General features: G+C 39.6%; 1 protein-coding gene across 1 annotated transcript; it reads right to left on the minus strand.

Annotated features, from left to right (window-relative positions):
• Positions 1-299: 299 nt before the first annotated feature.
• Positions 300-13,390, minus strand: LOC108679364 (4-coumarate--CoA ligase 1-like). Its single transcript, XM_047881549.1, has 7 exons — positions 13,385-13,390; positions 12,744-12,891; positions 11,801-11,952; positions 11,331-11,502; positions 2,844-3,013; positions 1,130-1,285; positions 300-611 (listed from the first exon to the last, which is right to left on the minus strand). The coding sequence occupies exons 1-7, from the start codon at positions 13,388-13,390 to the stop codon at positions 300-302; spliced, it is 1,116 nt and encodes a 371-aa protein (XP_047737505.1).
• Positions 13,391-14,185: the final 795 nt, after the last annotated feature.

Here is a 14,185-nt window from a genome sequence, read left to right on the forward strand (position 1 = left end):
TATTCTGGGTCTGCTTGGCCACATGATCGTAATCAGCGACTAGTCAGAACCTCCTTGCCGACTTTATAGTCTCCTGAGAGTAGGGCAAGAGTTGGCAGAATAAGGACCAGGCGCTTGTAGCTGACTGATTCGGGGACTGGAATGTAGACCAAAAAGCGGACATAGAGAAACTGATTTACGTTCAGTCCGAGCCCTAGGCGGTTCCAAATTTAGGCTCGCCACCAACTCGAAATTTTAATATATGGAATAATCACAATAATATAGTAATAATTACATAGAAACCCTCGTACACGCCAAAATTATTTCTCTTTCTCCATCTCCTTCGCTTTTAGTCGCAGCAGTTTGCGGTCGACCTTCTCGTTGTCGTTCCGAGGCAAAGCGTCCATGAAAACCACTTTTCTAGGCCGCTTTAGTTCATTGAGGTAACGTAATTGAGGCACGACGTAATTTACAACGTCTTCTTCGTTAATGGGGGGAGAAACGTCCGTTTTATTTACTATGAAAACGTAAATGGAGTCAATTCCTGTGCTGGCATCGAGCGTCCCAATGACGCTCACCTCCTTCACCCCCTCAATCTCCAGGATCGTGTTCTCCAACTCCGCTGGGGCAGCCTGGAGAGGAAAAAAACATGTAAATTCGAGTTTTTAGTCTTGGTTTTGTGTAAAGGGAGAATTTTATATCTATAAAAAATTAATTTTTGCAATTCCAAAATGCAGATTCACTCGAACTCTGTTTTCTCTAAAATAAAAGTTGTACGTTTGAGAATTAATTCTTCACCTAATTCCATACACTTCACAGTCGTAATGAGTTATAATAACTCGAGGTATTGAGATTACATTTGCAGAACGGAAACCACAACCACAACGGCAACTACATAATGAAGTAGAATTAATTATGCAATTACTTAAAAAAACTATTCGCACTGGCTCTTGATGATCATTGACATTTGCAACAATAGGAACAACAAATGCGTAGGTATCGGTACGTTTGACAAACGTTTTAATCTACTCTGGTAACGGAAATGAAAACAACTCTTATAGTTCCCATAAAATACATTTTATTAACCGTGCATCAAACTTTATTAACAAGCTTTTTATTTTTTTTTATTAAATGTGCATCAACCACTCACACTGCCATATTCAAGGCGGATGATCTCCTTGACGCGGTCGACGATCTGGACGTAGCCGTCCTCGTCCACGAGGGCCACGTCGCCTGAGTTGTACCAGCCTTCCTCGTCGATAACGTTATTAGTCTCCGCCAGGTTATTGCGGTAACCCTGCATTTTCTGTGACGAATAATCAGTCTTATTAGTAATACATTGCTATACGCTTTAATTATTTATTCCAATGTTTACAGTTGATAGTTTAAGGATTGGAGCAGCGAGTTGTACGTTTGATCCCAGTTTTCTGCCAACGTTATTAGTCTCCGCCAGGTTTTTGCGGTAACCCTGCATTTTCTGTGACGAATAATCGGTCTTACTAGACATGCATTGTTATAGGCATGAATTATTTAACCCATCGTTTACAGTTAAGAGCATAAGCTAGGATTGGAGCAGCGAGTTGCATGTTCGATCCCAGTTTTCTGCGACAGTTCTGGCCAAATCCTCAACGTGGCCGGGCGGTTTAAACAACACAAAATTGAAGCAGTGAGCGGCATGTTCGAGACCCGCAGCAAGCTGTGAATATTCTGCGATGTTCCGAATCAATGACTGTTCTAGCGGCCTAATCAATGCTGACAACGTTACATACTACTGTATATACTTATAAGATGCAAGAAGTATTGCATTGATCATGTTTCGCGTAAATGTTAAAAGAATTTGCGAGTTGTCTTCGGCGATGGTCACAGAAATGACAACGTCTGTCTTTTTTTGCAAATCATGATTTTTTGTCCTCATAATTCCATCTGTTTATGTTATTGCACTTTCTATATATTTCTCACTTATTATTCAGTAATTGTTCTCGAATCGAGTAGCATGAATATATGGTATTTATGCATTCATAACCTGCTCGCTTGGAGAAAACAAAAAGTTGCGCATGATAAGATTTATCAACAATAATAAATTTCCTATATCTCGTTCATAAGCTTCAACGGATAATTATGGGCTCATAACAATCATGTTGAACTAATTTCAAGTTGGCGTTGGCATGATGCAACCCTTTCCCGCGCAAGCTTAAAAAGATGCAGAAATTTGACTTTCTGGAACCACTGCCAGAAAATATAGGCATGTATACGATCATTTGGAATATTTAAAACTTTGCACATATATTGGAGTAAATTGCACCCGAAAGGTATATAAAAACGGTCATTACGCAAAAAAGAAATTAATCTTATTTTAATTAAACCATTCAGATGCAAAAGGAAACTATCTGACTTCAATTTGATTTTATTTTCACAACTTAATTTGAATTATTATTACCTCTTCCAACTATTTAAGAAATTCAGAAAGCGCATAAATTTCATCGTCCGAGCCGAAAATTCCATTTCAATACTCATATTTCAATTACTGGGCAAGGCAGGTAGTGATGCTATGCATGTGTGAATGGCTGGCAGATGATTGGTGATTGACAGAGGCATGATAACGTAGCCTCAAACACCAACCGGGAAACGAGTTGGGTATATTGGAGGCAATTTTAAATGAGTACATTTGGCAACCTGCTCGCTAAACAACACATTCGCTAATTGGACGAATCATCAAATCTGAGCATGACGAGTATGTTGATACTTCCCCGACTAGTATGTTGATACTTACGGCAATCTTCACACACTCATACGAGTATGTTGATGCTTACGGCAATCTTCGCACACCCAAAACTGAGCTAAAACACAAATGAGACAAAACTCACACTGGGGCTTTTGACGAATAGGATTCCTATTCGGTTGGCGGGCAGTAACGCCGTTGAGTTGAGATCCTTGAGTTTGAGCTCAACGTTGGGGATGACGCTGCCTGTGAACCCTGGCTTGCCGCCACCCACAGGGTCTTGTGCTATCCCGAACGTCTCCGACGCGCCGTAACCTGGCCGGTGATTAATCATTTCTAACCTCATATATATTAAAATTATTTAAATATTTGATCAGAATGAATTAGTCGCTGCGACTGGCATCGTAGTGTATGGTCTTGAAACTTCGGGCATCCGGGACTAGGAGGAGAGGAGCTGAACGTGGCATACGGAAGCGGCACGAGTTTACAGTCTATGAGTAATGTTAAGTTTCAAATATAATTCATTTACTAAGTGAACTTTCCTCCTACAGCGAACAAAGACAAATATTTATTTGAAACTCCAAAACAATTAATCGGAACTAAAATCCCTGGACCGCAAACTTTTTTACATAAATTTCCCATCGAAACGAACATTTTTGGACGAAGACCCCTGGCATGGAGCTGGCCGCAGCGGCGGCGTGGGCCTGCGGGATTGGGCCGCCGCCCACAATCACGTGTCGGAAATGCTTGAGCAAATCCTGACGCTCACTGCCCAGGCGCAGCAACGTCGGGAAATTAAGGGGCACGATCGCGATTGTGTTTATCTGAAAATACCGAATGTTGACATATTCTAAACTGAATTCATTAAATATTATATATGAGGATGAATTTAGCCTGTCTTGAGGTGATTAGATGTGGTAGTTAGTCGCGGTGTACAGATTGAAGAGGTGCCTACATTCCTGTGAATGATTGATTATTGGGGTAACCAGATTGCCAGGATTTATCTTTAAGTTGGGATTGAAATTACTGGTATATCAAAATTGTAGAGTCGTCTGGGGATTGTGATTGCTTAGACTACTAAAGGATCTAGTCGTTTTTGTACGGAATTAAATTTTTATATATTTAAAAAAACTCTGGAAAATTTTGCGGTGTAATTTTTTACATTAAAATTAAGTTTTAGAGAAATCTATGTTAAATTGATCGAAAATTTCTTGTTCGCGATTTACCATAGAAAAGTAATTGTTACACTTTCTGTCGGGAACGAGTTGGCCAGGATGGCCATCTTCCGTGATGCAAAAGGAATTTTTTAGTGTTAAATGGTAAAATTTCCACTCTAGAAAGTAATATAGCCAGTAACACATGACTTGTTTGAATTTTGATTTCATGGTTGAAGTGAGCAACTCACTGCTCCCATATTGTATTTCACAAACTCTAGATTGTCTATTTGGGCATTTCGATTTAGGATTCTAACAATTGTGTCAATTTGACCCACATTTCGAAACACTGCCGGAATACGCCTCGAAACTGGACCTAGAATAAAATTCAGGAAGGAAGAGGATTTCATATACTACTAACGCCAAGAACAAATTCGTGGCTCCACCTTCGGGTGGGGAAGCCATGTAGCAACATCCCGCCTGACTTCTTGAATCAATCCAACTAAGAAACAGTTCATTCTTGTGTTAACCTTATCACAGCCGTTTTGCTCCTTGTCAGTTAATGTCCAGCACTAGACCAATAAACTTGCCTCACACCCTTCAGTCGTATCTTAGCCGTTCCCTAACCTTGGTGTACTTAATTATCTTAGAAGTTCCGACTTTCTACCTTCGGGACCTCTACAAGATCTTACCCTAAACTCTTCAACGTCTCTAAGGAAAGTGTTATCGTCTAAAGTTTTGAAGATGTGGCACATCCCCGTGGCGATCCCGGGCATGAAGGCAGAAGTCAGCCCGAGCCCTAACCCGATGTCCCTGATGAACAGAGAGCGCGACTGGTTGCTTTCTGCGAGAAAAGGTAAGTCGTCATGCATTTATTTAGTAATTTTTATTATTTATTTGACAAGACACCCACTTAATCGTTCAACAATGCTGTCGAAGCGAAGCCACCCTCATGAATAGCTTAACTGTTCCATGAAAATGAAGTCTTCCCATGAACACTATGCGGTAGAAGTTAGGTCATTCCATATAAATTGTTTGAATACTTGTTTACTGTGATGAAGCGAAATCGTCAAATGCCTAGTTTGGATAATTATTAAAGGAAATTTCTGTATGTGGTGAAAATTCTTCGTCCCAATGTTATACTAAAGTACTCCACACGTGCAGTTTTAGCGAGTTCGAAACATGGTTTTTTCAAAAACCAAGTTTCTGTCATTAAAGAGAAATAGTTTGAGGCATCGTTGGTGTCCTTGTTTGCTTTGATGCAAGAAGTCGCTGCATGCATCATTCAAGTCGACGTAGCCGACGACCTTATTGCAAAATTCGTTTGCCTCTGCAAGGTGGTTGAACTAAAAATTTGTTACCTAGCATTAGAGTGAGTCCTAAATGGATCGTTGAAATGCTTCTGAAATGTTGAAAGATGATCGAAATACTTTTTTCTTCTATTCCCCTAATTAAATAATTTTTAAAACTGAAATGATCTAATTCAGTGAAATTAACACCCATTACTGGTGGGCAGAATGGATCCCCTGGAACTTTGGGAAATTTATTGTCGTCAAAACAGTATTTATATAAAGTTGACAACAGTTTATATACACAGTTACACACAGTTAGTTTAATGCAGTTGAACAGTTTTATTGAATAATATCAGAACTAAGCTCAACATTCAATAGATAATTTATTAAAATTACATACCATCAGTGGTAGGAGGATGCGGCCAGAAGTGGGGATGCATCCTTGCCTGTACCGCCGCGATGATGGAGTTGTGTGAATGCTGCACGCTCTTGGGCATCCCGGTGGTGCCGCTAGTGTACAGCAGCAGCGCGACCTCATCTCCTATCGGCTGCACGACCAACACAAAAGTGTGTGACTATAACGTTTAATAGAAGAGTTCCGGGAAATATAAATAGCTTGTCATCCACATGAACAGTTCTGACGATTGTTTTTCCAATTAACGTAAAATTCGACGGCATTATCGTATTATTGCTGGATTAGCTGAAAAAATAAGATTTTAACCGAGCTTGTGAGCAATTCGGAGGAAATCATTATGATTATGTGCGATGGTTGCTACGTCACGGCAATCTCGTTTTACGGCACCAACCCAGTTATTGAAGATAGTAAAATATTATTTTTCCATAGATTTTTTTTTAAATTATAATCGGGATTTTCTTATGCGCGTTATATAATCTTAAAGACATAAATAACAAGCTTTATTTACTTCTAATTTTCTAATACCCTCATTATTCATCCTGGCTAGAGTCCAGGATGAATAATGTTCGCTCATTGTAATGACGTCAGAGTGACATCACGCGCATAAATTGACCAATCACAGCGCTGCATCAAATATCTTGAAGAGCAATCTCTCAAAGTTCATGAATAGCGATCGTAGTGTATTCGAATGAAGTTTCCCTTCATTTATTGGTAGTATTGACGCTCGATACACGATGCTAACGTATGAAGAGAACTTTGGCTACAGGTTAATCTCCCTACAATCCGTCGTTTGGTTATCAAAGCTGACGCTTAGCTCTTCAGTATCGTGAGGAAGCTATGGAACTTACGTGAAATGATTTAGTTCCATGTTATTGACGATATTGTGATACTATACGCTCCAGATAACCAGTTTCGAGGGGATGTAAAAGTAGTTGAATGAAGCTGCATTTCGTCGCTTCTTTTGGCAGTTCGGTGGCATGACTTACGGGCAGCGTTGCCAGATGGTATATTTCTATACCAAATTTCACAAATCTGGTATTTTCAGGTGTCTGGTATGAATATTTTAGATCTGGTATATTGGTATATTTGCCTAAATCTGGTATTTTTCTGGTTTACTGCAAATTTACTGCATTAAGTTCCACCTAGGAAGTTTGAACTTCCTCCAGTGTAGTCGTGGATTATGTAGATTGCCTTCAGAGCGGCGCGGCTACTGCTTTCCCGCCATTTTTGGGCCCGTAAGCTTACCGCTTGATGAAATAACCCCGATCTAGTTGTTACCATTTAACAACTGTTAAGTACAATATAAGCACGAGAGTGATGATCCTTGATTGATTACTGATCAGTGATGATATGGTCTAGGACGAGTGAGATTGTCGAACCGATCTCAGCGACGCAAGCTCCACCATTTTTGTTTGGTGGTTTTTAATTCAAGTGTGCCACTTATTGGAGTGCCATTTAAATTCTCGGGTGCCATTCAATATTTCACTAATATTGAAAATCATCATCCATTCATAGAACTGGCTGCCTACTGCATCGCTTGCCTACTTTGACCTGTCTCCAATGCATTCGTGGAGCGAAAGTTTCCACAAGTCACCTATGTGAAAAATAAACAACGAAATAAAATTTCAACTATGGTACTGGAGTCTCTTATTCTGTCGGAAAGCTATCTGCTCAGCCGCAACAAGTGATCAAACCCGAACTGTTAGGTAAATGCAATATGCAAGCCTGTACGAAAATAAGCAAACGGAAGCTGACCTGTTTCCGTGGCTTGCTCATGTTGAGCGAAGGGGGAGAAGGGCGACACTGTGATAAAAAGGGAACAAGTGGCAATGTAATCAAACACAGGAAAAGAAAAGTTCAAAATGTTCCAAACAGAGGGAAAAATTTTAACGTGTTCAATTTGGCTAATTATCGTCAAGCTAGATAAATGCACAGTACATAAGATAATTTTTTTTTCTTATTNAGGGTAGCCAGCAGAACTCAGCTCCGAAGATAGTTCAGCATCAGATAAATCTTCACCAAAAGGACCAATCACTCCAACACTGTGAGTTTGATTATGTGGAAGTCTGCACTTAACACTCCAGGAACCTATTTTTGTCACAGACAGGAGCTCAGGCAAACAAGTTACAGTTGCTTCCAGGATGACAACAAGAAGGTTGCGGGCTAAGTTTTTCTTAATCTGAAAAATGCCAGCTTGTCCAAAAGGTGAGGTGGCTAGAGCTTTGCTCAGCACCAAATCATTTGAAAAGAATTTTGAGGATGGTTGGTCATTAGAACTAGGTTCAATTAGCACTACAGGTCTATCAGTTTCAATTTCATCATATTCAAAGGTCTGGATCTGGGTTGTGTTATTGCTAGTAGTAGTAGTAGTAGATGGAGTTAAATCGACAATTCCGGGAGTTTCATCTAGTATACGAGCAGCACTAATGACTGTGTCTGGGGCTGGAACCTCTTCCATCCGGAGTTCCATGTCTGCAATTAAATGGAAACCCTCAAAATTGGCGTTTGTTTTCCCCTTTTTGCGTCTTTAAACAGTACTGAAACTTGATGCTGATGACTGTCCCACACTGTCAACTAAACGGTCTGAACCGCTAGCTAAGGGGGCTGTAGAGCTTGCAATTTGAGACAAGGAAAGAAGTTAATCACTCATTCCAGGGTGATTGTCCTGGATGATTTTGGTACTACTACCAGTATCTATTAAGGATATCGCTTTTCCGTTGGCATGATGATCGGTTTTGTTATCACGAGCAGAATGTTTTCTAACCGGTTGTCCAGGAGATAAAGGTTCCGATGCAACGCTTTCATCGTCAGAAGAGCGGGAGGACCAGGATGTATTGCCTTCTTTTTTGCGACGCTTGCCGGTTTTCATTTCGCCGGTTGTACTTACTAGCGAAGGTCCTAACTCGGCTTAATTCAAATCTCAATCTCTGATTTCAAAGGAAGGCACTGGTTTACCGACCGGTCAGTTCGAGCCTCAGATCCGAACCTCCCCATATATATGTATCATGCTGGTTTTAAAATAATATTTAATACTATTAAGGGGACCAGCTACCCTAAAAATCGGAAATTTTGGCTTTACCGTTTTCTTGACTCATTTTGTAGCTGCTGAAAAGGCGCGCTAACGCAGTTTACCGCATGTCTGTGAGTGCTATAATTTTTGCGCAAGACAATTTTTTAACAATGTTTTAACAATATTGTTTTGTTACATTTTTTAACAATATGTACAAAGATTTATTTGAATTAAATCTGACATGTTGCTCAGCTAGGGCAAGTCAATAATTATATAGATCATTACTCTCGTTAATTACAAGGTGTTTGCACTCGTTTGAAAGCTACAAACGAGACGCGTTCAACAAAGCTACTACCATAGTCAAAATAGTCACACTCTCCCAGGCGTTTAAGGAGAGCACACAGCAGCGTTTATCATAACATAACATATTGATCTCGGCGCTAAAGTGTAGGCCTGATGTGGCCTGTTGCCGATTCTTTTCATTTTCGTGCCTTGTTCACAGAAGATCTAAAATCGTGTCATTTGACCGGATCTTTTCATGACTGGCGATAGTTTGAAGTAGCTACTAGACTTCCACAGGGTTTGATATGGTGCTAGGCATTTCAAATCTGAACGTATATTTTTCCATAGCTTTATCTAGTCTGTTCTTGAACGACAAACTTTTCTACCTTGAATTTTCGATATCTTGATAGATTAAAAATTTTAGAAGGACAGAACACAGAAATAATACTTCACTGTTAAAATAACAAAGCTTTATTAAAACATCCCGCTTATCAAATATCAATCAATCAATCGCTTATCAAATATCAAATATCAAATCAATCAACACAAATCTTCATTCACTAATTTCTTCGCCGCTCGTCGAGTTCATCACTGTGGGGTTCACGGTTCTTCTTATGGTGCATCATCCTCATCGTTGGGATATCGCCCACGTAATCGTCGTAGGGTTGTCCTTTCACGTCTTTACTTCGCCACTGCCAGCGCATCAGTCTAAAGCGCTTCTTCGATGTTTCGTTATATTTAGCGCAAGGTCGCTCTTTCTGCGTTTAGCTGCAAGCGAGCAGCCTCCAGGTCTGCTATTGCTTATTCTGCGATTCCATTCTTCTCAGCAACCACCGCTTACGTTATCTCAATTTAAGCCATGACCTTTTACTCCTGCACGCGCAATGCCTTCCGTTGAATGCGGGCTTATCTCAAAGTTTGAACCATTTTTCCGTAAGTTTTCCGTAAGATGAAATTTCCTCGCTCGATGAATTTCGTTTGAATTTGTTAGAAGTGACGCTTTTTATGGCCATTCCATGGGTATCATAGGTACCGTTCAAACATAGTCGCGATCAATTTATTTGATCACGAAGAAATTTCAATAGGCGAGTCCTCGGATGAGTAAATTAATTAGAAATAACGGAAAAGTTCAGACCAACTTCAATTCATAGGACCACAGTATCATGAAAAAATTTCTGTCTTCGGCATCAAGATAATTTTACTCTCCCCGTACCAAAGTCGCTTATTTAGTCTCTATAACACTCTTAAATCTTATGAATGATAATTTTATGATGCTAATTTTTGTTGAGAACTTTAGATAATACTGCGGTCACATTAATTCAAGTTTTTTAGGCCCAAAAATGTTTTGTGCTAGATAGAAGTCTGTTCTTGAACGACAAACTTTTCTAGCTTGATTTCGATATCTTGATAGATTAAAATTTTTTGAAGGACAGAACACAGAAATAATACTTCACTATTAAAATAACATAGCTTTATTTAAACATCCCGCTTGGCAAATATCAAATCAACAATGCATAATAATCATCTTCTTTCTTCATCAAACATTCACTAATTTCTTCGCCGCTTGAGTTCATCACGGTGCTTATTACGGTGCTTAATCCGGATCGTCGGGATAGCGCCCACGCAATCGTAGTAGGTTTGCCCGTTCACGTCTCTCCTTCGCAACAGCCAACGCATCGGTTTGCAACGCTTCTTCGATGTTTCGCTATATTCGCAAGGTCTCTCGTTCGGCTGCTAACTGCAAGCGAGCAGCCGCCAGGTCTGCTATTGCTGTCTCAGCGACCCCATTCTTCATAGCAACAACCGATTCCGTTTTCTCAATTTAGGCTTTTGCGTTTGATTCCTGGATGCGTAATGCCCGCCGGTGAATTCGGGCTTCTTTTATAGTTTGAACCATTTTTCAGAAAAATGAACTTCGCTGGTTTTTTTTTTTTCGCTTCGCTTCGCTCGATGAACTTCGTTTGAATTCGTTAGAAGTGTCGCTTTTTATGGCCATTCCATGTGTATCATAGGTACCGTTCAAACATAGTCGTGATCAATTTATTTGATCACGAAGAAATTTCAATAGGCGAGTCCTCGGATGAGTAAATTAATTAGAAAGAACGGAAAAAGTTCAGACCAACCTCAATTCATAGGACCACTGTATCATGAAAAAATTTCTGTCTTCGACATCAAAATAATTTTACTGTCCCCGTACCAAAGTCGCTTATTTAGTCTCTATAACACTCTTAAATCTTATGAATGATAATTTTATGATGCTAATTTTTGTTGAGAACTTTAGATAATACTGCGGCCACACTAATTCAAGTTTTTTAGGTCCAAAAATGTTTTGTGCTAGATAGAAAATTTATTTACTGGTCGTAGGGAACTATAATTCTTGAAATCGAATTCTGTGAAAGCATACTTGGTCTCTAAAAATATATTATGTAAGATGAAAAATTTGAAAAAATTGTTACATACTTTTCCCGTCCCAACGAACCTTTCTGGACGAAGACCCCAGGCATGGTGCTGGCCACAGCGGTGGCGTGGGCCTTCGGAATAGGGGCGCCACTCACAAGCACGTGCCGGAAATGCTTGAGCAAATCCTGGCGCTCACTGCCCACGCGCAGCACCGTCGGGAAATTCAAGGGCACGATCGCGATTGTGTTTATCTAAAAATATTGGAAAGATAGTATGTTATTAAACTCGAATATATTAATATATTATAAATATTCATTTATAATTACTATATTAATATATATTAATAATCAAAAATATCGATTATTAATATATTCACGACCAATGGCGTGGAAGTTCGCGCAAACTTCACTCCAGTAAGTAATATAATCACTCAGTAGTCTCCCACGGCTCTCATATTGTATTTCACAAACTCGGGATTGTCTATTTGGACATTTCGATTCTGGATTCTGACAATTGGGTCAATATGATACACACTTCTTTCGATCCTACCCTAAACTCTTCAACGTCTCTCAGGAAAGTGTTATCGTCTAAAGTTTTGATGATGAGACACATCCCTGTGGCGATCCCGGGCATTAAGGCACAGATCAGTCCGAACCCTAACCCGATGTCCCTGATGAGCAGAGAGCGCGTCTGGTTGCTTTCTGCGACACAAGGTAATTCGTCATGCTTTTATTAAATTATTTTTATTATTTCTAGGATAAGGCATCCAATGAATCGTTCAACTATGCTGTCGAAGTAAAGTCACCCATATGAATCGCTTAACTTTACCATGTAAATGAAGTCTTCCCACGAACGGATTAATTGTGCGGTGAAAGTTCGGTCATTCCGTATAAATTGTTTGAATATTTGTTTACTGTGATGAATTGAAGTCATCAAACCTAATTTAGATAATTATTAAAGGAAATTTCTGCATGTGGTGCAAGGTTTTCATTTCCATGTTAAACTAAAGTACTCCGCACTTGCAGTGTGAGCGAGTTCGAATTTCGAAACATGGTTCGTTCAAACACCAAGTTTCTACCATTCATGAGAAATAGTTCGAGGCATCGTTTGGGTCCTTGTTTTCTTTGATGCAAGTAGTCGCTGCATGCATCAGTCGAGTGTTGCCAACCACCTTATTGCAAAATTCGTTTGCCTCTGCAAGATGGTTGAACTAAAAAATTGTTACTTGGTATTAGAGTGAGTGCAAAATGGGTGGTTGAAAGTCTTCTGATATGTTGAATGATGACTGAAATACTTTTTTCTTCTATTCCCCTAATTAAATAATTTTTACGACTTATAAGATACGATTCATTGAAATTGACACACATTACTGACTGGCAGGCTGGGGGGTCCAGAAACTTAGGGAAATTTATTGTCATTTGAACAGAAGTTTTATTGAATATTTTCAGAACTACGCTTAAGCATTCAAGAATAATTTATTAAAATTACGTACCATCAGTGGTAGGAGGATGCGGCCAGAAGAAGGGGTGCATACTTGCTTGTACCGCCGCGATGATAGAGTTATGGGAATGCTGCACACTCTTGGGCATCGCGGTGGTGCCGCTAGTGTACAACAGCAGCGGGACCTCATCTCCCTGCAACTGCACGACAAAACACATAAGTGTGAGACTATCAAGTTTAGTGCTGATAGTCAGACTGCGGCGAAGTCTGAGAGCGAAGTATTCGCGACATAGGTGTGAAATCCTAGTCCTTAACTCGGCCAGTTTCTATTCATGAGCTTATAGTCTTGTAATATGATATTCGAGCCAGCACCCTTACTGAGGCAATGGACGGCCCTTATTGAGTTCCTCTTCTCCGTACTATCTGTTGTGGACTGACAGGTGAGATTTACGACCACTGCTGCCTCTCAAACTTTTCTCAACACCTAGTCAATAAACAAGATTTTCACTTCACGCATGAGCATGCTCGTTCAAAACTGTTTTTGGTAGGTAATATCTACAACAAAGAGGATCATCAAGAAATGCCGAGTATGCCATTTAGTGGAGAATAAAAAATATAACCCGTTGACATCTTGAAAAAAGTTTCAAAGAGGCAGACTTGGTGAACATTAATATTCAAAGTTTCTTGAATTACCTTCATCATAACTCTTTTTAAACAAGGTTTACATAGTTTCTATAGCTGTCCAAAGTTTTTAAATGAATTGCTGGGTAAGCATGGAAAAATTTATAATGCCATCTCATTTCCGAGTGGAGTAAAGTCCAGCCTAAATTTTGAAGAAACTCATAGGAAAGAGCAGCTAGAGCCTGTTCGAAGGCTCGTGGTTCTCAATCAGAGCCTTAAGGGGACCGCCCTAGCATACGAAAACTTCTACAGTTATTATCCGATTGTCATGAAATTTCACATACATACGTAAAATGTAAAAAAAAACATTTTGCTCATATGAATTTTTCAAAAAAAATTGATAGAAAACGTGAAATTCACGTGAAATTTATAGAAAACGGCTAAAAAGGGGTACTTTAGAAAATCTATCTCCTCCCACAAATATCATCCTACAACATCGAGACACGTATCAATCGATTCGTAAAGACCATATCTATTGACTCTAACATCACTTTTTTCATTTTCCATCTAGTTTTTTTTATTGCGTTTTTTTCTATTTTTCCCATTTTTCTCATTTTTCACCCCTCCCCCCCCCTTCTCCCTCATATAAAAAACGAACCAGACTGAAATTCAAAAAAGTGATGTTAGAGTCGATAGGCCTGGTCTTTACGAATCGAATGGTATATGTCTCATTGCTGTAGCTTGAAAACTGATCCCGGTGCAATGAAACAGGGCATTACAGGAATAAATGCCCCATACCCTTGACATCGAAGCGAAAATGCTCCCGGTGTCATCAAACGGGGCATTATAAAAATAAATGCCCCATGAAGACTA

The sequence above is a fragment of the Hyalella azteca genome, unplaced genomic scaffold, assembly GCF_000764305.2.
Source record: "Hyalella azteca isolate HAZT.00-mixed unplaced genomic scaffold, Hazt_2.0.2 contig8310, whole genome shotgun sequence".
NCBI lineage: Eukaryota > Metazoa > Arthropoda > Malacostraca > Amphipoda > Hyalellidae > Hyalella > Hyalella azteca.